Source organism: Miscanthus floridulus, chromosome 6 (genome assembly GCF_019320115.1).
Source record: "Miscanthus floridulus cultivar M001 chromosome 6, ASM1932011v1, whole genome shotgun sequence".
Classification (NCBI taxonomy): domain Eukaryota; kingdom Viridiplantae; phylum Streptophyta; class Magnoliopsida; order Poales; family Poaceae; genus Miscanthus; species Miscanthus floridulus.
Window position 1 is genome coordinate 30,593,886 of NC_089585.1, and position 23,495 is coordinate 30,617,380.

The window sequence follows — 23,495 nt, forward strand, 5'->3', positions numbered from 1 at the left end:
AACACAACAAGGTTTTTGCTTCTTCCATAGACAGGATGTGTTGTACAACTATTGGAGCGGGTTCCATGGTCACCAACGGTAATTGAATGTTTTCAAGATCCATGTATTGTCAGTAACTTTTAATTCTTTTGCATCTTGAGGAAGCAATGTCCTTCATCTTCATCCAACAAGCAGGGCACCTAGTGTCGATGTACAAGCCTCTCCTCGAGGGGTTTCTCTATAGCAACAAACTATATGAGTAGGTCTCCAAAGGAAGTGCTTCACTTTAGCTGGTCATTGTATCATCCAAATTTTGTTCCAATTGAAGTTGTCATCTTGAGAGCCCCTAAACTAGATTTACCTCTTCCTATTTGTCTTTTAGTAAGCAGTTTTAATAGAGAACACACCTTTTCCCATCATATTGGCATGCATAAGTGTCCTCTACCTTGCTTTATTGAGATAGCTAGAATGTTCTTTACATCTTTGTTGCCAAAAAAAAAATCTTATACCGCCTGTTCGCTGGTTGGTTTCTAGGCTGATAAGCCCGGCTGGTGCTGGTTTGTTGTGAGAGAAAAACACTGTTGGCTGACTGATAAGCCCTGACTGAAACCAACAAGCGAACATGCTGACCATAAGTTTGCCTTAGTTGCTTAATATCATATTAATCAATTCATACACCCTAGTAAGGATTATGTCATTAGCATCTATGCCACTCCGTATTGAGAGGGGTCTTGCCAAATGTGAATTTGTGTTCCATCGCTTACAAAGCCAGATCACTCCATCCTTCAATGCCTGTAGACCACTCATTATTACGCTCCACTAAAAATATGAGATGTCTGATCTCTATGTTGCTCCCAAAAAAATATTCCCTGATGGGAAGTATTTGGCCTAGAGGACTAGCACACACGATGACTCTGGAAATTGTAGCAACCACCACCCTTGTCATACAAGCATCGCCAAGTTAAAGAGATGTAGATCCTTAAACCCCATACCTCCTAGGTTTTTTGGCTGCACATTGTGTCCCAGGAAAGCCAACTCATCTTATTTTCATTATCTAGCTGTGACCAAAAGCACTTGCATACCATCGTGACTAATTCATCACACAAAAATTTGGTCAAATCAAAGAAGGAAATCACTTACATTGGCACCACTTCGCTTTTTATCAAGTTTTTGTTTCCTGCTTTCGATAATAATTTATCCTTCCAACCTTAGCTTGTATTCCTTTCTAGAGCTTGTCTCTGAGATAGGCAAAGGTGTGTGATTGTGATATTCCCACATAAATCGCTAGGCCAGGGTATTTCTCATTCCTTCCCGCATTGGAGATTTGAAGGGATGACATGAGAGTTAGCAGCCTCGCTTGTGTTCTTACTAAAATTGACGACCTATCTCTATTTATGATTTGCCCCTAATTCTCATACGATGAAAGCATGTTTTAGAGATTATCTAATATACTCCATTGATTATTTTTTAGGAGCACCAAGGAATCATCTGCAAACAATAGGTGATTGATACTCGGGACATCATTACATATACCGATCTCTTCCACTTCACCGCTATTTTGTCTACATTCAATAGACAATATAATGTTTTAGTGCATATCAAGAACATAAAAAGGCAAGAGGGATCTCCTTGTCTCAAATCACGTTGTGGGGGCAATTACATCTTATTAGTTAGCTTACCATTAACTTTAATACGATAAGACAGTATTGTGAAATAATTCACGACCACATCAATTCATTCTGGGTGGAAGCCCAACTTGGTCATCATACTTCTTAAGAATCCGAACTTCACATGATTATAAGCCTTGCTCGTATATAATTTCACTATAGCCCACTTTGCACTCCTCTTCTCTTGGTCCGCATAAAATGTGTGAGCTCAGAGAAGTGCAAGAGCAATGCACGCTAATAATGTTGTTGGCTTCGGAATAAAGGTACAAACTACCTATGAAAGGAGAACCAAGGCCATCGAGCTCTAAGTTCAAGCTAACATCTGAAAAAAAAAACACTTTATCTTGTGGTAAAACCTTTTTACGATCCTCTTTTATCTCATATAAATATGTAACCAAGACATAGACAAATTCATTTGCTAACACGCTACTGGGGCAATGGTTTTGAACTTTTGTTAGCCAAGGCACTAGGTATTTCTCCATCGTACTCTGATAATTGGTAAATCTAGTGGTTGGCATAAGCTGGAGCATTTGTAAAGATGCAAAAGTTGAGGCTAAGGGTGTATTTGGATTGCTTCCACAATTGGCCACAACCTGGCACAAAAACTTAGCTCTACGTGGCTTTGATTTTGCTCATAGCAGTTTTTATAGTTTAATAATTAAGGTTAAGTATGACAAACTACGGTACAAACTAACTAGACCGTTGGACCTCTCAGGGCGTGTTTGGCGTGGCTCATTTTGAAGGGCTCTTTCAAAGAAGCCAGAGTTATTTTGAAGAAGCTACAATTTATGACTTCTTCAGAACGGCTCCACGGTCGTTCAGATTTGAAGTTTCAAAACCGAACGCACCGCGGGGGTTCGGAGTACCTGCTCCTGCGGTCCTGTAAAGCCCGGCCCACCTCACTTGCACCAGCTCACCGGTTCCAGTCAACAGTCTCTCGCGAGTGCCGGTGCGGTGGTCCTCCGTCCTCGCTGCTCTGCCACCCACCTCCCGATTACCGTTCCTCGCCTCGACTTCAAAACAAGAGCGCAGGGCCATGTTTAGTTCCCTCAAATTTCAGAATTTGGCACTATACAAAAAGAAGATTCTCCGTCATATCAAATTTGCGATATATGCATTGAGTACTAAATGTTGACGAAATCAAAAACTAATTGCATAGTTTGGTTGTACTTTGCGAGACGAACGTTTTGAGCCTAATTAGTCAATGATTGGACAATTATTACAAAATAAAAACAAACGCTACAGTAGCTACAGTATACCGACTGAATTCGGCGGCGCCGATTCAGTGGGCATCTAAACACGGCCCAGATCTAACCAAGCCCAGGGGCACGACCGTCTTTTCCTCGCCCTCGCACCACACCCCAGTATTCGAATCTCGCGTGCCCAGATGCGGTAAAAATAGCGGACAAACGCGGAAACCCCCGCCACGGGATCCCACCCGCTGCGGCGTGGGCCCTGACCGCGCTCGGCTCCACGCGGCAGCGTGCAGGGGCAGAGGAGGCGAACAGTAACCGAGCCCCCCCGACGCAGTCCGGGCAGCGGGCCCCGCGGATTTGACTAGTCAAAAGGCGTGGCCCAACCAAACCCCAAGGGATCCGGCGCCCTGTGTGCACGTGACTCGCGCCGAGACCACTTGGTTGACAGGTGGGGCCCGTGAGAGACGCGACCCACATGTCTGCGGCGTTAAAGGGGGAGGGATCCGCGGGTGGTGCGGGCGGGCGTCGTGTCATGTGGTGGTGGCGGGTGCTTTGACTGCAGGCCTCGGCAGCAGGCAGGCACAAATCATTTCGGCCGCTGCGTCGCGTTGGGAGCAGTATTCTGCTGTGCGCCTGCGTCCCGACAGGCGGAAAGAAGAGGCGGGGGAGGGAGGTAGAAAGGGGGAGGAAAGGAGGAGGCAGAGGAGAGCGAGCAGTCAGAGAACAGGGAGGGAGGTAGAGAGGAGGCGGAGGTGGGAGGAGGCAAAGAGGAGGAACCAAATCTCGGAGGGGAACAGATAGATTTCTTTGGCGGAGGAAGGAAGGGGCAACAGGAGGAGGTTAGAGGTATGGACACCCATCTGTTCTTGCTCCTAGATTTGGCGGTTTGTTTTTTCGGTTTGTTCATCTCTGTTGGTCGTTTGTGACCGCGAATGGGCGTTCCGTTCTTGGTCCATGTTTGCGGGCGCCGCTGGCGGTTCTGGGAGCTCTGGTCATCCGTCTCCTGGGATCTGCCTTTTCCTGGTGAGAGGCGCGGACCGTTCGCTCGGGTCAGTGGCGATTTCAGGAGCGTTTCCTGGGTTCTTGACGAAGTTGGCATCGTTCTGCGAAAGATGCGCTCTTTCTCTGAGTGCGTGTTCATGGTTTTAGCGATTTAGTCAGCCTAGTGGCTAGAGCGTTTGCGCGGATCTCATGACTTCTGTTCCTCTTGTCTATCGGTGCATAGGTTCTGCTCTAGGCTTCCATGCGAAATGAAATCCATCAATTAGTGCCCAAGCCGTCAATTCTTTGTGGATTTGCTTGTTCCCCTTCGTTACAGGCTCGGAAGTGCCCCTGAACAGATTCAGAGGGGTCCTACATTAGGATTATTTGCTTTGACTTTCCAAGAGTTAGGAGCACGTTGCCTTGATATGCTTGGGTTCTTGCCGAGGCATATCAAGCTGAGCTTTTTTTCTCTTCCATTCTAAGTTAGACCATTTAAAAGGGGGAAAGCTTTGCTTCGCGGATGAACATAGCGTCTGTATCTTTACGAGTATCTGCCAGTCTGGCTTTATATGTTTAGAGAGGAGGGTCAAGATAAGAAAGCCTTAGATTCCACGGCTAAACTTTGGTACAGTAAACACGAATGACTTCGTTTTACGATGTTTTGATAAGCCGTGAGCGGTTCTTGCAATGTGTGTCAACTATTAGGTGATTCTGTGCTCTATTTTCTGTCGGTTGCCTGCTTGGCTCATGACTTAGCCGTGTTTGCAAGTCTAGGAAGAACTTGTTCTCGTTTCTTACATTTTACCTATATTCGAGGGATGGGCTGTACTACTTGTTAACAAAAAGTTCAGCTCGTTAGACATTAAGCCTCTGCCGCTGCGAATGATGCTGCCATTGCAATATCTAGAACCATCCCTCTGATCGATTTGTTTGTTAATCCACTTACAGGTAGCCCGATAGATCTGCTGCTGTTGGGGGAGTTGATGCAAAGCTGAATTGCTGCACGTTGGATTTCTTCAGAGATGGCTTCAGCTGGTGTAGCCCCTTCTGGGTACAAGAACAGCACCAGCACCAGCATTGGTGTGGAGAAGTTGCAAGATCAGATGAACGAGATAAAGATTAGAGATGATAAGGTGAAGATGCAATGACATCTTGTTTCCGGCTTACTGTAATTTCTTCAAGATTATGTGAGAAATGGACCGTGCTATAACATTTGACGTGAATGCCAATTGCAGGAAGTTGAAGCAACCATAATTAATGGGAAAGGGACTGAAACTGGGCACATAATTGTTACTACTACTGGTGGCAAGAATGGTCAACCAAAACAGGCGAGTACTTTACTGCATTTGATCAGGATTTATCAACTATTGTACATGTTTTTAGTGTGTGCCTGAATCTAATAATTGAAAGCGAAGACCATAATTTAATGTGCTACTTTTGCATATTGCCAATATTCATGATGCTAGCATATAAGATTGTGGAGTTGTTTTGATCAATTTTCTCAGTTTCTTTTTGTATGTATAATAATGTGTATTTATTGGTTGCTTTTGCAGACAGTGAGCTATATGGCTGAGCGCATTGTAGGTCAAGGTTCTTTTGGGATTGTCTTCCAGGTTAGTTGCAACAACTTGTGACTGACTTAGATATGTTCTATTATGCAGCTGTCTGTGGCATTGCTTTCCATGGTGCTGTACATATTTTAGATCTTTCATATCTTGTGTGACATAAAGCCTTTTGTAATCAGATGCCTCTCCTAATTTGCAATGATATTTCACCTGTTCATAGGCTAAGTGTTTGGAGACGGGTGAGACTGTTGCGATAAAGAAGGTTCTTCAGGATAAGCGTTACAAGAACCGTGAGCTGCAGACCATGCGCCTTCTTGACCACCCTAATGTTGTTGCTTTGAAGCATTGCTTCTTTTCAACAACTGAGAAGGATGAGCTTTATCTAAACTTGGTCCTTGAGTATGTACCAGAGACAGTTCATCGAGTTGTGAAGCATCACAACAAGATGAACCAACGCATGCCACTTATTTATGTGAAGCTGTATATGTACCAGGTAATGATTTGCCCCTTTCCTTTTTGCTATTGTTTTAATTATACTTTAAAGCTTATGTTTTGGACCCTGTTGGAGAATGTTTGATGTTGAAGCTGAAGAGCATATTTCATTTCACCTAAATATTGGCTGCTCCAATGGATGTTGTTCTTTTTCAATATTTGATATTGTATTGGTTTTTGGCAGATATGTAGGGCATTGGCTTACATTCATGGTACTATCGGTGTCTGCCACAGAGATATTAAGCCACAGAATCTTCTGGTATGCTGGAAAATCTTCTACTTTGCTTCTGTATCTTTTTCTAGAAGAAATGGCTTTGTACTTTGAAATTGATTTTCAAACTTCACTACAGGTGAACCCACACACCCACCAGCTTAAACTATGTGACTTTGGTAGTGCAAAAGTTCTGGTCAAGGGGGAACCAAACATATCGTACATCTGCTCCCGATACTATAGGGCTCCAGAGCTCATATTTGGTGCTACTGAGTATACCACAGCGATTGACATTTGGTCTGCTGGATGTGTTCTTGCTGAGCTTATGCTAGGGCAGGTAAGGTGTCTCAAATTTTTATTGCCATTTTTTAAAAGTTTTCAAGTCAACAAAAGTCTTTTCAGTTCACTGTCTTACAAGAACTATTTCAACAGCCTTTGTTTCCGGGTGAAAGTGGCGTGGACCAACTTGTTGAAATCATCAAGGTAGTTGTCGGTTCTGTGAACTTGTAAATTGTCTTCTACAGAAGCACAAATTCTGATCACCCTTAATTTGATTTTGTATGGCAGGTCCTTGGTACTCCAACAAGGGAAGAAATTAAATGCATGAACCCGAATTACACAGAGTTTAAGTTCCCACAAATCAAAGCACACCCATGGCACAAGGTGCAAATCTTCCTACCTTTTTTTTACAATGTTCTAAAGAAACTGTTGCTGTTGTCTTACTAATTGCCTTTTTGGACATTTTATCTTTCAGGTATTCCACAAAAGGATGCCGCCAGAAGCTGTTGATCTGGTCTCTCGTCTACTCCAGTACTCCCCAAATCTGAGATGCACTGCTGTAAGTGCATGTCATTACATTACATGATGGAAATACTCATAGCATTAGACCTGTGCACAAGTTCCTGCATTACATGATGGAAATACCCCTGTTTTCTAATATCTTATGAATCTTTTGTCCAGGTGGAGGCACTTGTTCACCCATTCTTTGATGAGCTTCGAGATCCTAACACTCGTCTTCCAAATGGCCGCTTTTTGCCACCCCTTTTCAATTTCAAAACTCACGGTATGTTTCATGCCTACTCAATTCAGCATTGTTAATGTAGGTTTTACAACTTACAATCAGCTAGCAATGTAGTTCCAAGTTTGTTCTTTGTATATCACCACCTTAAATGCTTGCCACTTCTGTTCTGCAGAATTGAAAGGAGTCCCAGCAGACATTGTCGCGAAATTGATTCCAGAACATGCAAAGAAACAATGCTCCTATATTGGATTGTGAAATGACCGTGCCTTGAGACTGGAACCTGTGGTTGCAATTGTGCATTTTCCCTGGGATGTTGGATGATCTGAGGCATGCGAGCCTGTCGTTGAAGATGCAAGGTTACCTACTTGTACGACAATGTGACCTGTGTAGCTGAGTAGTCTATGTCGCAGTGACATGTAACGGAACCCCCTTCCTACTAACTCACGCTTACTCGAGATTGCCATAGCTGATCATGTAATTTGTTATAGAGCAGTATCAATGTATTTATGGTAGCTTGAATCTATGTATGGATTCACTTCGTTTTTCCATGTTTCCTTGTCTCCAGACCCATACTGCTACCGTATTTTGTTTCAGAAAACTAGCTACCTGTTGCCTAGTGCCTACCAGCTTGCTCCTGTCGATTATTGCACACTGGCGTTGGTATCTGATGTTGATTGTTGCCAAAATATTTTGGTTGAGATGTAGTACATTGTTATTTGATCAGTCTGGAAGTATGTTGGTTTGATAGCTCTTACCAGAAAGTTGTGCAATTGCAGCGTTTGAGACGATTGAGGAAATGCGACGCGCGCAGATGGTATCCTTGGTTTGGTATTACTTATCCGAGTACTTCTTCGGAGATATCTCCTATTCTTTCCCCCTGTACAAAGTTATAGGAGATGTCTTAAAATTAACTTCAGGATATTGGGGACCTTTGTTACGGCAGATTGTTAAAATCTCGTCCTGATTTAGGAGAGGAAGAGGTCTTCCTTTTTTATTAGAGAGATGGTGATGGATTTAGAAGATCTCCTTAAAAAATAGAGTGAGAGGAGATTTGTTGTAGCTATTACATTTTTTATTTTAGAGATGGGGAGAGTAGAAGAGATCTGGTGGAGATGCTTAGAGTGTGTAACCATAAACTGTAAACTGCAGTTTCTTAAAAGAGCTGGAGTTAGAGGAGCCACCAACTGCAACTCCAGTTTTTTTATTTTATTTTATTTTTTATTTACATCTCTTTCTCGTGAGGTGGTTAGTATGATTCCGCTGTCTCTTCTCATCCGCCAAGCGTGTTTTTTTCAATCGAAGCTGCTGTTAGAGGAGGCGTTACGCAAAACAGATTCCTGTTATCAGGTTAGATTTTGAGGCGTTGAGTCTTCGTGGGTGACATTTTTTTGAGTCATACATACCCTCCAGTTGCAATCTAGCATTGGACTGTTCAACCACAGATGTTTCTTTGGTTGCACCTCTAGGGTTTTTGGCTAGGCTTCGAATTAGCAAATGAAATTCTCAGCTTTTGCAAAAATTGTGTAGGATCTGTTGCTGCAAATTAACAGAGAGCAGAGCTGCCAACACCCAACAGGATGCCCTTGGGGAAGTACTACTGCGACTACTGCGACAAGCAGTTCCAGGACACCCCCGCCGCCCGGAGGCGCCACCTCCAGGGCGTCCAGCACCAGCGCGCCCGCGCCCTCTGGTACGACTCCATCCGCCACCAAGGTCAGCCGGCAACCCTCCTCGTCCCCTTCCCCTTCCCCTTCGCAGTCGTCGCTTCATCTGCTCTCTGGTTGGCGCGTTTCGTCGAACACCGTGTCTGCCACCGCGCTCGGGGCCATTCAGGTCTTTCCGGTTGACTCCTCTGTTTCCTTCGTCGGCAGAGCAGCATGGCGGCGCTTCCTCCCTCCTCCTGCCTGACGGCACCCTCGCCAAGGGCATCTGTCACCACTTCGTCCGCACGGTGAGTCATCTCGCGTTGCGTCGGAAACTTAGCAGCTGCCTCACATGCACCAAGAGTAGGCCGCTCTGAATTTTGAGGTCAATTCCTTCATGTTGCAGGGGGCTTGCAAGTATGGGGATTCATGCAGGTACTTCCATCCGAAGCCAGATGGTGTCAATCCAGCATTAGCTGCACCAGGTAAGGGTTTGCATTTTTCTTAAAGTAGCGTGCTATTCACACATCTGGTACTGGTAGTGCCTACAAGTATGCTATTAGGTGCAACTTAGGAACTGTTTGAACATCTACTTTTCATACTAAAATTTTAAAATTTTAAGTAAGTATCCATTGAGTCGTATGTTGCATTTGGGCTAGATTCTATTTGAATGAAACACCTCCTGAAGATCACATGTTCCTACATTTGATTTACCACACATACTGATTTTAGATGATATCTGTGCCCCTCTGCGGAATCCAAGCAGGGCTTTTGGGTCTCCCTTACTTCTGCCTCAAAGGAAACAATTGTCTGTACACAAATCTGCTGGAATGTAGGAACATTTAGCCATTTTCCACCCTGGAACACGCAGGAAAGGTGTGTATCATTATTTAAAAAGAAGAAAAGGTGTCTAGATGACTCATACAACCCCTTAAAAGGTGACCCCATGACCAGTACAGCAAGGAACCTTTAGCCTTGTTAGGTATAAATCGTTAGGTATGACTAATTATCTTGAATGCATTACAAAGCTTATATTTACAACTACTTTTGGTAACACGTGATACTTATAAAAAAAGGGCGTACCCAGTGCAGAGAGCTCCCTGCTCTGTGCAGGGGTCTGGGGAGGGGTGTCAGTGGCAAGCCTTACCCTCGCCTGTGCAATGCGAGGAGACCGCGACTCGAACCCGGGACCTTCCGGTCAGAGGCAGGTAAGACTCTACCTGCTTGCACCAGGCCCGCCCTTCTAACACCTGATACTTATAACTAGGAGAAACATTTGTTTCTTGGTTTCGTTAGCGCTAAAACAATACTGAGTTTTAAGTTGGTTTAGTCCATGGATAGGCCTTATATGTTTCCAATAAACCTGTATCATTCAGGGCCTGGGTCTGACCTGGACCCATGGTGCAGCAGTCTGATTTTATTGGGAACCAACCCAATTTTGTTGGATACCAGGGAGCAGACAGAAATTCTTCCTCAGGTAATCTTTTTATTGCATGAGATTCTTATCAACACAATATTGTTATAGTTAACTGTATGATTGCATGCCTAACCTTGAAATTACTAGTTGGATTTTGCTTCATAAACAATTAATTTCTGCATTCTAGTTAATGCTTAGAGATTGTTTACAGTACTCTTTATGAAGCCCGAACTTGAAAACAATGAACTATGAAAATTTAAGAGTTATATACTGCCATCCTCTCAGTCAAGTAACTAGTAAATATATGAAAAGTGTGCTTAACTGTAGGTGTCCTCAGTGGTCTCACCAATCCAGAATAAACATTGCACTTCTAGAGTTCTAGCGTTGCAATTTTTTTCCATCTAGTATTTTTAAAAAAAAAATATTTGGGTTGCCATTTAACATGCCATGAAGGGAAAGTTCTGTTGATGACCGTTGAATGAGATGAAACCTACTTCTACTTGTAAGTAGAGAACACCTGCTCTTAGAAGAAACACACATAAGGTACTAATATATTCTCCTCTGAAACTGCTTCGAACCAACAAAGATTTCTAAATTCTGGCACCCACCTTACAGAAAGAATTATGATATGTGATAAGCTATATGCTTATCATATCCTCAGTTTAGTCAGCTATCATGCCATGAATTGAGCCCTTGCCACACAATCATCCTATTTAGACGCCACACAATCATCCTATTTAGACGTTTTAAATTACATGATCATGTGCCAGCGGGTCCATTGGTTAGTGACTTGGCACCTACCAGAGACCGATCGTGTGCTGTTTCGATGTTTCGAGGCTATTCGATTGCAAGCGGGCCTGTCGGTTGGTGCCTCAAGATGACTAGGAAGGAGGGCCTACTGATTAAAGACCTTAAATTTGTTTGGTTTGGAGCTGTTGTCAGCTTCCTGGTCTGCAACAACCATGCTCTATGCTCTAGATCCTTTCTCTGAATTCTGAAATGTTGCGCTGCTTTCCAGTGCTTAAGCTGCCAGGGAAGCATAAGGTTCACCGTTTTGCAAATGCTCCATCATGATTTATCTCGTTAATGAGTTCCATCACACTTAATTTTAGCGAGTTTGCATTGGCAATGTTTCATTCCTCTGTTATTGTTGCGCAGGGAACATACTGGGGGTGCACATCCTCCTGGGGCAACCTGCCGCCTGTCACTGCAACCTCCTCCTGAAGGCGGCTATCCTCCCCTCCCGTTCATCGACTGGGGCTGAAGGGGCGTTCTCCCTGAAATTTGAACCATTTAACATTTTGTACCTTGATTGGTTGTGCTAAATCTCCTATGCTTGCAGCGCAGTAGAATAACGAGGATCCCAGTTTACTACCTTTGATCGTAAGTATATTTCTATAGATATTTACAGTCAAAGTCACACTTTGGAGATTGTGTTGATGTTTGAATGAGCTTATATTTGTGATAAGAGGAAGTAACTGAAAAAATATACTGTGTATCAATGGTGCTCTTCTGGCAGTTGGAATCCGTGTACAATTTGCACTTTCTACCTTACTGTGAGCAGCACCTCGCTTTCACATAAATTTTTTCCTAATTAAAAAAACTCCCATGAAAAAGCAATAACAAATAAGGGGGAAATAAAAAACTCCCATCACAAAAGCACATCGTTGTTCACCAACTAATACCAACCTTATCTCCTGAACTGCGAAGACTGCTGGCTCTGAACTTCATCTCCTGGAAGATTCAGCAACGGCCGCGATCGTGTAATAGGGTAGCGCATGGAATTGGCAATGCTAGGTAGCTTATGTGATCCAGAGGAGGAACAATCTTTATCTCCATTCTGGCATGTATTCAATGTATAATTACTGATGATTCAGCTCTGTCTGAGTAATGAAAACCATATTTCCCCCCAAAAAAGACTAATACCACTATCAAGTGACTGTACTTAACTAAGAGCATCTCCAACAACTCTGTGTGTCAACTCCCAATCTTTCCGCACATGGAAAACTACCATCTGATTACATGGATGCCAATGTGAAGGTGGAAGGACGTGAGGAAGAATAAAGAGTAGGACAGAGTTTCTGATGCAAATATACAAGAGAGAGAGAAGAAATATAAAAGTAGGTTAGGATGATTTATGAGATTCATGATGTAAAATTGTCTTATATATTTTAGGAACCAAGATTTTGAAAACTATTGGAGCAACCCAACAAATATGCTCCCAACTTTTTTTAGTCACTTAGAAAGCTCATTGATTTACCAATTGCTTTTTTTAGAAACTATTGGGGATGCTCTAACACCACTCTCTACTCTCTAGCGATCTTCATTCTACATGTGACTGTTAAGTTTTTTTATATCGAGTAAGATGACAACCGTGATTTACAATGTCTTTGAAGCATATATATAGGATCCGATCGACGTCCACCAACGCCCATTCAGAGAGAGGAAGCCACAAAGGAGAGAAGACCGCCAATAGGAGAAGGAGGAGATCCAAGAGAGGATCAAGGTCCCAGTAACCCGACATTTGGTGACACAAAGCAACCAATTAAGGACACCGACGGTGATATTTGCCGGTTAGTGACTTGTGCAAACACCGAGGGTTGATCATTGAAGGTGGATTCGGGCTGTGTGCAAGATGAACATCCACGAGTTGTAGGTGGTCTCCAAATACGACGCCTTCAGGAGGAGAATGATACCAAAGATGTCACCATCACACATCTATGACACCGGATTGGGTTTTCACCCTAAGACCACACGCATGGCAAGGTGGCAAGTGGTTCTTCAATGACACCTCCAAGAATGAACATGACGACATGAGGACGCTGCCGTCGCCGGCAAGACTATGAGCCGCACCTAGAGCCGTGCTGACGAGGCCACGTCCGTTTTCAGGTAGGGACCCCGGACCCGGACGGACCAGGCCCCAATCCATTGCCATGGGAGCGCGCTCCCTTCGGGCTCGGGGAGAAGGGAAGCCATGTCTGGTAGGCTGGTAGCACAATTGCAACCGTCTCGTGGCCGTTGCATGGCAACGTCTGGTCTCGGCGGGGCTGGCCCGCTGGGGAATCCGGGACCGAGACCTGAACTTTCACGACCTCGAGCGGTCAAGCGAGCGTGGAACGACTTGACGCTTGGCTAAGGGTCAAGGCTGCTGGCACTGTCAGCACCACGTGAAAACGCTCGGACGGAATTCATCCAGGTCCAGGAAACACATGGCAAGGCCAAGCCGAGATGAACCGTCATCGAGTGATATACTCCGTATAGTTACACTCAGATTGTCTCCTCAAGTACTCGGTGGTCGGACCCGGCCGTCAAACTATCTGCATCCACGCGGACTTGCGATCGACGCGAGGCCACTCCAGGCAGGAGACCAGCCACCGTTCTTCCTCCTCCGTGCCCGTGCCGCCGTCGCAGCGTGCCGTCGCAGGACGCGTCGATGGGAACGTCCACTTCCCCGGCCGCTGTTCATGCGTCGTCGTCTCCTTCTCCTCCTCCGCCGCTGCGCCCGTGAGTCCCTCGTCGTTGGCACTGACAATGGCTCGCAGGAACAGGAGGAGGGAAGCCATCGTCCAGTGGATCGATCGATGGATCTACTCTCAAAAGTCTTGCTCAGAACGCACGCAGGTGGATGATGGCAATGCTCAACTGCCTGCTCAAGCATCAACAGTCGTAGTAACAGCTTCATATAGCAGTGACCTACGAGCTCTGACAGCGCACGGACTTTTTTGTTTACTGGTTTCAGGTGAATCTGCATTTCTTGCAAGAAATTTGTTGTGTTCGTGCAAGGCTATCTTGTCAGGTACATCACACAAAGGCCATGGTCGGGGTTTGGTCGTTGTGTTGCTGTCTGCTGGACTGTAGGTGAGCGGTGAGCCAGTTGGGACGTGGTTGGTGCTTGGCAGTGATGTCGTGATGAACGCATTCTGAATACGCCTGTCGGTGTTTGTTCACCTTCATCCCCACATTCTGGTTGTGCTTTCATACGTGTTTTTTTTTTCTTTTACTCCAAAACAGCATTGCACAAGCTTTCTTCGTTTCTGCATGTGGTTTGCAGTGTGCGTTACCTGACTGAATTCTTTTTATGAACGTTTAGGGGGATGTGATTTTTTCTCAGCCTGCTGAAGCAACCTTCCCCTATAGAATTCCTGTTTTTCCAATCCCCTATAGCAACTTTTAAGGGATAGGAAATTAAAACGGGATCCGGTGGAGCTGCTCTAACTGAATTTCCCGTGGGAGCTCGTTAGATTCGTGCACTGCATTGGTCAGTGGAGTGTACGTCTTCACTAGTGCCCATCTGGTCATACCAACTGCTGGACTGCTCTAAAGACAGCTCATTTCCTTCAGACTTCAGTTACTGACACCATTGTTCTTAATGTGCTTAGGCTGTGTTCTTTCTAGTTGATGGAACATGCCAATTAGATAGCTAGGTCATAAGCCGCATAGATGTCACACTACGACATCAAATTCAGATTCTCTTCAGATAAAATTCAGGTGGCAATAAGCTCAGTTGACAGCCATAGTAACAGAAGAGAAGTGTGATAAATCCTTCTGTTGTTTGTCACTAATGTCTGTGCACAGTATCAATGGCACAATTGGTTGTAGAGAAGTGTGATGCACACTAGTAACAGAAGAACTTTATTGACAATCCCAACAAATTCAGTATTTTCTCAGGTGTGCACCCAATTCTTAACAACACAAAATACACTATTTTTCAGGTGTAATAATAATGGCTTCAATCAGAGCGAAAAGTAGAGTAAACTGTTCTTCAACTGTATCAGAACACCTGTCGCCACGTACATCGCTGGAGTGTCTCTCCTGAAGACAAATCCCATTCAACATAATGCGGCCATGCTTTCAGATCATAATAACAAAAGTTATGCACAACCATGCCCATCGTTCTCCTCCCCCCCCTACGGCCATCATAAAATTAAGGCCGCATCGCCATCAGACGCTTATTGGAACAGCTCGGCATATGCTCCGAGTATTACTCTGACCATTTTCAGAGAACCTTCGCATGACCCAACAACCATCACGATACTTTACTGCGCAATGCAAGAGGGAGGGAGCTCTGAATGTCTGAAGTCTGAACCGTGCAACTGTACATGGGGCACTGGCTGCGCAATGTTTTTCAGTCTGACTAGAATCATGCAGCGCAGGTGAGCGTGCTGCTGTTCCCGGTGTCAAGACCGAGCTGCTTCTGCTTCGTCGTCTCCCTCCGCGCCGTCGTCGTTGGTTGCCAGCCGTGAATCGAGCCACCTCGCCAGGTTCGCCAGGAACGGGGTGTAGACGAAGTAGCATGTCGTCGTCCAGCTCACCAGCCCCTGAACAACCCGCACACAGCAACGTGACGCTGACGCTAGTATTTAACAGAGGACAGAGAGATGCGTGCGTGATCCGGTCCTGTCGCCTGCCGGAGAAGAAAACGTACCTCGCCGAGCAGGTGGACGTCGGCGTTCGGATAGCTCCAGCACCCAAGTAATCTGCATACATATGCGACATTAGCAGTGGCAGTGCCGGGAATGTTAGCAAAATGTAAGATGAACGCATGCAGCAGGTGGTACAGAGCATAGCATGTCAGCAGATTGAAAACGAAGCTATTGATCCGGGTAGGTACAACAAACTTGGAACGAATGTCGTTACTTGATCAATGGGATCTCGGCGAGTGGGCAGACTGTGCCGACGAGGCAGGCGATGGCGAAGCCCAGCCAGGAGCCATCGAGGAACACCCACACGAACTCGGCGGCGGCGAACAGGATGTAGGCCTCCACGTTGCTGGGCGCCCCTGCTCTGTACAGCTCCGCGCTCAGCTCGATGAACAGAGCAAGAACACTGCGTAATTAAATCAATGGATCATTCACACCACTCGATCGATGCATAGCAGAAGATAAAGAAGCACGAGCGTATCTAGCTAGAACGCACAGTAGCGATGTCGCCGTCTTCGGCGCGGTCCCGGTGGCCTTGGATCTTGGGGGCGCCCTCTGGTCCAAGAACAGGTGGAGCAGGCCGACGGTGAGGTAGAACGCGCCGAGCAGGGGCGGCACCAGGATGTGGGTGTGAAGAGGGCCGGCGTCGAGGGCACCGTTTCCGTAGACCTGGAGGCCGACGCGGGAGTGGATTCCGTCGAGCAGCGGGCCTAGGAGGAACCCCGCACCGAAGAGCGCTACCGAGACGGCCGGCCAGGCGCGCCTCCTCGAAGCTGGGACCGGGGGCGACGGCCGTCCGCCGTCCAGCAGAGAGTGGGGTGGCTTGAAGGACCGACGGCGCGGGATGTGGAGCTGGTGCTGCGGGGGGTGGGGCGGCCGTGGTGGCGGAGGGGCGCCGGTGGCGAGCACGGCGAGCTTGGCGCGCATGTCCCTTAGTGGCCTCATCCAATTATCCTGTTGCTGTGGGCTAGACCACACGGCGCAGCGCAGTAGTTTCTCGGAAATCCATCGTGGCCGTGGCCTGATTTTCCAACTCCAACGTACTCTTCAAATTAAATATCAATATTCTTTAACTATTATTAAAACCGTTTACGTTAGCTTCTTATCCCGTATTGAAGGGTTCTATGAAAATGGAAAAAAAATCTAGAAAAGTTTGGAAATTTACATAATGTATAAATGCATTTCGAAGATTTTCCACAACAAAAACACAAGATGCAACCATCATGAATATAACACATTTTGAAAATTTACAAACATTCCAATCGATGTTGAATGCATTCATCCTATGCATTTGTACTGATTGTATCTCGTGTTTTTATTGTGAGAAGTTTTCAAAATGCGTTTAAACATTGATTATAATGTTTTGGATTTTTTCCATAGTTTTTGGATATTTTCCATTTCTCTATACCTAAATTTATTTTTTGGAAGCTCCTAGAGTTTTTCACACTATTCTAAATATGTTATTTGGACTTTTCGTGTCCTAATATGTATCTATGATTTTTTCTCAATTTTTTTTAGAATCTTAAAGACATTTTTATGGTTTGAAAACCTCATTGGGCATTTACAAGCACTCCAAACCAAGACAGTGAGGTAATTTAAATGATTTTGAAGTTTGAGAAGGAAATCAAACCATGACGATAGTTCATAGAGGTAAAAGTGACTTTTTTTTAGAGTCTGTGTATTAGTTGAAAATGGCTACATCCATAACCATGAGTGACCTAGGCTGCGTTCGGTTGGCTGGCCGGCTGGGGCTGGGCTGGCCAGCGCAGTCACACTTTCACTGTTCACGTAAACAGTGTTTCCAGACAGAACAATATTTTTCTCTCACAACAATCAGCTGGAACAGTATTTTGGCTTATTTTTCAGTCCTGCCGAACAAGCTACTAGTGGACCTTCTTCCAAAGCCGTTTGATCTAGGTCGGGAGAAAGTACACATGTCAGAAATCTAAGGTGCAGACCTAAAAAAAACCCTTGCATTTTGTTTCCTCCTTGCATTTTCCCTTTAAGTAGGTATATAAGCCAAATAATAGGTGATTATAATCGGTGCTCAATGTGGGGCGACAAGGCTCATCCACATCTCTCTTTCTTCGTTTTCTCGTGAAAGGTTGTTGAAGATTTATGTACACTCTAGAATGGTAATCACTTGTTTTATATGGTTATTAGTTGTGGTTAATCTAATAGTACACTTGTTTCATCATAGTAATAATGAACATGAATCGTTGGTCTTCTCCGGTAATGGCTCTGGTAGCTAGGGTTTGGTTCAGGTGCACTATGTGAAAACTCTAGTGCTTTCTTCGGTGGACTACCGAAGAAATTCAGTGTGTGTTAGCCCCAAACACGCACAAAACCACCCTCTTTAAATAAGATCTAACTATCACATGATTTCCCGTTCATAACATAATAATAATGTCGATTTTATTGTAGATTTGTCAACCTAACACACAATTACTTTCTTTTGGCATTATCGTACTATGTTGTACCATGCTTTGACCAACTTACTGTGCAACAATTTGCTCTTTAATTCCATGATTAGAGTAGCTGCAAGTGGGCCCCACCCAACCCACGTCCTATACTAAAGGTCATCCGTTCTAGCTCGGAAATGGGTAGCCAGTTCTATACTGTGAAAACTGAAAAGCCAACTGCAGTTTCGGCTAAGCAAGGGCATTATTATAGTATGTTTTAAGGACAAAATTGACAGCCTTGTTGACCAGATAGAAATTTCGAAAAGCAAAGCACATCAACATCTATAGCAACGTATAAGCAATAGTAGGAAAGAGAACGGAAGAGCTCAAACGTGTGTGATAATAATATTCACCGTTTTTTGTTGGTAGAAAATATTACTGAACACCAATTTTGAAAGAATGAAAAGGTTGCTTTGCTTCTTCAATATTTTGCCTGCTTGTGCCCTTGAATATTTCTAGGTCTGTTTGAAATGTAGAAATTTTATAAGAATCAATTCAATTTCACGAAAAAAACGTAGAAACATGAAAAATATCTTGTTCTACTAGATTCTAGTTCATTCTTTGCAGCCACGGCTGCAGCTGCAGATAAGAAAAGCTGCAGTGAGCACATGGAATGTCACTTATTTTAAAAGCACGTGTAGGGGTAAAAACAAGTCTGACATATAATTTCTTACCTGTTCGATTGATCGTATCAGCCATGCTTATCAGTCATGATATAATATTTTTTTTCTCATAATAAAACAATATCAACTGGCTTATAAGCCATAGAAACGATCAATCGAACATGCTGTATATTTGTTTGAAGGGTTAAGACTTAAGATAGTTCGTATCTGAATCTGAGAGGTTTATATATACTAATTGGATAACTCGTATTTGAGTTCAAATATATTTGATATGGATATTTGCGTAGCTCACTTCTAGTATGCGATTATCCATTGACCACAACTAATTACATTCAACACATTTGACACTATTAGTTTCTGAACCCAAACCTAAATAACAATTATTTATGTTTATATCGATATAAACATATTTTCCTCTCACACCTAAATAAGCCACAAGTAATTACATTCAACACATTTGACACTATTAGTACCCTGTTCGTTTGGCTTATAATCCGTACTTTTTCAGCGAACGAACAATATTTTCCTCTCACACCAAATCAGCCAACAGTACTTTCAGTCATGGCTTATCAGCCAAGCGAACAGTGCAATATATCTATTCGAATGTGATTGTTGTTTTCATCCACATACGTGCACGTGTACGGTAGTGTCTCTAAGCGTGCGTCATTATTCTTGTGATCGAAAATGATTTTCACAGCCGCATATCAACCCTGTTTTAGTGGCTAAATAAATACGGTGATTCCTAGTGGCTGCATGCAAAACAACTCTTGGAAGTTGGAACCATTTTTCGGTAAAGAGAATTTGCTGGGTTGAAGTAAAAGAAATCAAGATCCAATCCGCACACAACGCCACCGCCGATCCCAACTGCCGCTGCCGCCGCCCTCAGCTTTGTCCCCCTCCTCACTCCTAACCAATAGTCTCATCGGTGGACAAAGGAACGGAGACCCGATCTCTTTTTCCTTCATAGTTTTATATTAAGTTTGTGGATCTTTGTTGATGTAGGGTTTGGTTGTATTATCATTGATGAGATGGTGGCGATGATGATAGTACTTTGGAATACAGTATGTCCGGCCCCTTCTTACTTTGAAGATGTTCAATCTGACGTCGTTGAAGGGCTAGTGAGAGTTTGGTTGTCAGATATGTGGACTTTCTTCATATCTTAGCATTAGGTGTGTTTATCAAAGGTAGCAGTTGCCTGGCTTTTGATGCGGCGATCTTGACCTCTTATTTTGGTCGTTCTACAACAAGGTCCAGAATCTTCAACACTCTATTTTAGTGCTGAAGGATTGTAAGCCTGTGTTCCTTAAGCCGATGTTCTTTCAGTGGATACTAGATATCGCTGTCAGCTACGAGTGGATTGTGTGGTCTTCAAAGCCATGTTTGGAGAGGGTGTTTGTAGGTGTCCCTTTCCTTTGCCATCTTTGCAGTGCGATCTTCAAACTCCTGCAGGTAGTGGAGGCTTGAAGGAAGAAAACGACCGATTTGGTCTTTGATGTACTCTTATTTTTCAGAGATCGGTTTGTGTTTTTTTGTCCATGTTTGTACTTGTAACACCCTAGGTGTTAAGCATGCATTTGGCATTGGCATTGCATGAGCATAAGCATCATTGATCATTCATGAGCATGAGCATCTCAAAGTTTATCTCCATGATTGCTTATATCACATGTGTTTGTTACTAAATGCTTCACATATGCTAGGATTTACAAGTGACCAATGTATAAAATGTTTATGGGACCTTATGAGTACCTTTAACATGTTTAGAATGTCATTTGGAACAACTTTGGTATTCATGACTTGGACTAATTTGGCCTCTAAGTCATGGTTATAGTGGTTATCATTTTCAAGTTGCACGATTGACCTAAGTTGAACTATAGCATAGAGTATTTCCATGGCCGTGCACCCTTAAGCAAAGTTGTAGTACTTGACTAGAGTAATAACTTTTATTTTTAGGTCAAGACCTAATTCGGTGCATAGCATGCTAAAAAATAGTCCACAAATAGCAATAGAATTATTGTTTTCGACTTTGAAAATTTTCTGAGTCTTGAGCTGGTTTACCGTTTCAATGAACCTGTGTTTGATGCGCTGTAGTTTATAAACTAGGCCGATCTAGACTGAACTCATTTAATCAAAGTTGTAGATCTCGTGTAGCTTTACAATTCTTGTTAAAGAAATTTTTGTAAAGGACGAACGGTTTAGGAGTAACGATCGTGTGAAATCGCTCTATCAGTCATGTTCATCAGGGCCTAGTGCCGTTTCGACGCCGGTGTCAGTGGCCGACCGGGGGCAGGCCAGGCATGCCGTGTGATGGCCGTACACCAGCCTAGCCGGTTAGGCCAGCGTGGAGGGATAAGGCGCGCACCTCTACTGGTCGCTCCATTTCACCCTCGCACCTCGCTCTCTCTCACCCACGCTAGAGCAAAGCGGAGCACCGCGCCGCCGCGCCATCGCTGTCGCTCTGCCGTGCCCGCTCACCGCCATCGCAGCTCCACCGCTCGATTCCTCAAGCCAACAGCTCTGCCACCTCCACCTCTACCTCCTCGAACCACTACTACCTCACGTCGTGCTTTGGTAATGGCCCATTTCACCTCACCGCCACCGTGCCATCACTGGAGTGCCGCCGCGTGCTCGGCTCACCATAGCCACACCATTCCACTGTACCTCCTGTCCTCCTCTTCTCCGGTCTGTAGCCGCTTTGTGGTCCATATGCTTAGGCAGGAACTAGGTTAGATGCTATTGCATGGTCGAGTGGGAACACACCGCCACTCCCGCCATGGCCACCAGGGCCGTGAGTTTGAGCTCACCGCGGCCAGTCGTCTCGGAGTCACTCCAGTCCCCACTCTTAGTCGTCTCTACATGGCTTTGTGACCTAGGTCCAGTAGGCTAGACGGAGACTTCCCTCTCACCGTCGGCTAGCCAGAATGGAGAGCCCTACCATAGGGCACCGTGCGCCGCCGCATGGCCATGCATGTGTCCAAGCTTTTCCACTGCGCCACTGATGGATACAGGCCCGATCTTCCGAGAGGTAGCCGGTAAGTTTGATTTGTGGAGATCTCGACGTTGGCGATCTGGCTTCAAATCAGACGCAATTCAAACCCTGCAACCATTACATCACTGCTCTGTTGGTTATCAACCAAGCACAACTTGATTGACCTCGCCAAGAAGGCTTTTCCTGCAAGCGAATCGAAGAGCACAAGCAAGAAGGTAAAACACGCAATCTGAAATTGCAAATATGAATGACGCGAATATCAATAGAGGATTCAAGAACTCGGTTCCAAAGGACTAATCGACACAGTGGAGGAGATCAAGAACGGGGGCCCTAGATCACTGTAAAAGGATTTGTTACCACAGTTACAATGAACGATTCAGTTTCTCGATGGAAAACTAAATTCTAAACAAAACCCCAATTGTGTAGCAGCGGCAGTGGCTGTGTTTATAGTCTAAGACTCGACCTAGGGTTGGGGACGGCTAGGGGTTGGGTGCCCACAACTTGGGCTTAAGGCCCGACACGATACATGGCCAAGTTGGCCCAAATAGGTGACGCAGCACCTTGCCGTGGTCACACAGAATGATCCATGGACCTTCTGGAGCTAGGACTAGATCCAAAACGACGGCGTCGTCATCCCCTTTCCAACGCATCCAAGAACGGCCCATTTCGATGTCGTATGAGAAAGTTATGACCGAAACAGTGACGACGTGTCTGCTGAATCTGAGGGCGACGTGGCAGCTGAGTTGGGAACGGATTGCAACTTGGGGAAGACCATGGCGTCAGTGTGTCCAGCGTGGCGATGTCCTCATCATCCTCCCCTTCTCGAATTGGAGTCGTCCTCGACTCCATCTTGGCGATGTCCGCATCATCCCCTCTTTCTAGAATTGGAGTCGTCCTCAACTCCATCCCATCATCAGCAAACTCCTGCAAAAGGTTAGTGATAGCAGGCAATGCACTAGACATAAAAGGTTGATAAAACATAGTATAACATGGTGCATCAGGATTATCACATAACTCAGTAGTAGCAGAAGTTGTAGCAAGAAAAGCACCTCCTTTTAACTTAATCCCATTATTTTTAGCAATATCTGTTGGAGGTTTATTTTTGATCTCATTAGCATGTTTAATAATATCGGTAGGAGACAAAGGCAGCAATGTAATTTTCTTGTCCTTATGTATGATAGTGTATGTATTAGTTCTACCATGGTGTAAAGCATCATTATCAAATTCCCATGGGTGACCTAACAAAATGGAGCAAGCTTGCATAGGGACAACATCAAAATCAGCAGTATCATGATAAGAGCCTGTGAAAAAGCTAATGCGTGCTGATTTAGTTACCTTAGTCTTACCACTATTATTGAACCATTGAAGTTTATATGGATACGAATGTTGTCGTGTGGTCAAGCCAAGCTTGTCAACCAAATCTGAACTCACCAAGTTATTGCAACTCCCGCTATCAATGATAGTGAGAACACGACAACCCTGCATAATGAGATACATGTGGAACAAATTATGGCGTTGGATCTTCATCTCTTCTTCATGTCCCACACATGTACTCAACACACGCTGCACAAGAAGGCTAGGGTAGTCCGTGGCAGCAGCCATGGAGTCAATGGTGATGGCCTCCTTGTCTTGATCGCCCTCGGTGGGATCTGCATCAATGTTAGCAGCAAGGGCTAAATCATCTTCAACATCACTAACACTTACATATCCATCCTCGGTAGCAATGAAAGCACGACTGACTGGGGCAATCCTTCATGACATGTCCCATGCCTTTGCATCGGTGGCAAATGATTTTAGAGCTGGATGAGGAGGAGCTAGTAGAAGCACCC

General features: G+C 44.7%; 3 protein-coding genes across 5 annotated transcripts; 2 read left to right on the forward strand and 1 right to left on the reverse strand.

The window, feature by feature from the left end:
• The first annotated feature begins 3,429 nt into the window (after positions 1–3,429).
• On the forward strand, positions 3,430–7,736 carry LOC136455881 (glycogen synthase kinase-3 homolog MsK-3). The gene is made up of 12 exons (XM_066455591.1): positions 3,430–3,688; positions 4,775–4,959; positions 5,062–5,154; positions 5,380–5,439; positions 5,612–5,884; positions 6,068–6,142; positions 6,234–6,431; positions 6,527–6,577; positions 6,662–6,757; positions 6,849–6,932; positions 7,055–7,157; positions 7,288–7,736. The coding sequence occupies exons 2-12, from the start codon at positions 4,849–4,851 to the stop codon at positions 7,368–7,370; spliced, it is 1,227 nt and encodes a 408-aa protein (XP_066311688.1). The 5' UTR covers positions 3,430–3,688; positions 4,775–4,848; the 3' UTR covers positions 7,371–7,736.
• A 126-nt stretch (positions 7,737–7,862) lies between these two features.
• LOC136455880 (zinc finger CCCH domain-containing protein 3-like) lies at positions 7,863–12,153 on the forward strand. 3 transcript variants are annotated; one of them, XM_066455589.1, is made up of 6 exons: positions 7,863–8,462; positions 8,643–8,828; positions 8,987–9,066; positions 9,165–9,243; positions 10,135–10,235; positions 11,334–12,135. In XM_066455589.1, exons 2-6 carry the CDS (start codon positions 8,693–8,695, stop codon positions 11,397–11,399), a joined length of 462 nt encoding a protein of 153 aa, XP_066311686.1. In that variant the 5' UTR covers positions 7,863–8,462; positions 8,643–8,692; the 3' UTR covers positions 11,400–12,135. The 3 variants fall into 3 exon arrangements, with proteins under 3 accessions (XP_066311686.1, XP_066311685.1, XP_066311687.1); XM_066455588.1 differs by lacking the exon at positions 7,863–8,462 and having other exon boundaries at positions 8,470–8,828; positions 11,334–12,134; XM_066455590.1 differs by lacking the exons at positions 7,863–8,462; positions 10,135–10,235 and having other exon boundaries at positions 8,470–8,828; positions 11,334–12,153.
• A 3,061-nt stretch (positions 12,154–15,214) lies between these two features.
• Positions 15,215–16,604, reverse strand: LOC136457999 (uncharacterized). The gene is made up of 4 exons (XM_066458010.1): positions 16,092–16,604; positions 15,813–16,001; positions 15,601–15,652; positions 15,215–15,493 (listed from the first exon to the last, which is right to left on the reverse strand). Exons 1-4 carry the CDS (start codon positions 16,538–16,540, stop codon positions 15,353–15,355), a joined length of 831 nt encoding a protein of 276 aa, XP_066314107.1. The 5' UTR covers positions 16,541–16,604; the 3' UTR covers positions 15,215–15,352.
• Between the last annotated feature and the right edge of the window lie 6,891 nt (positions 16,605–23,495).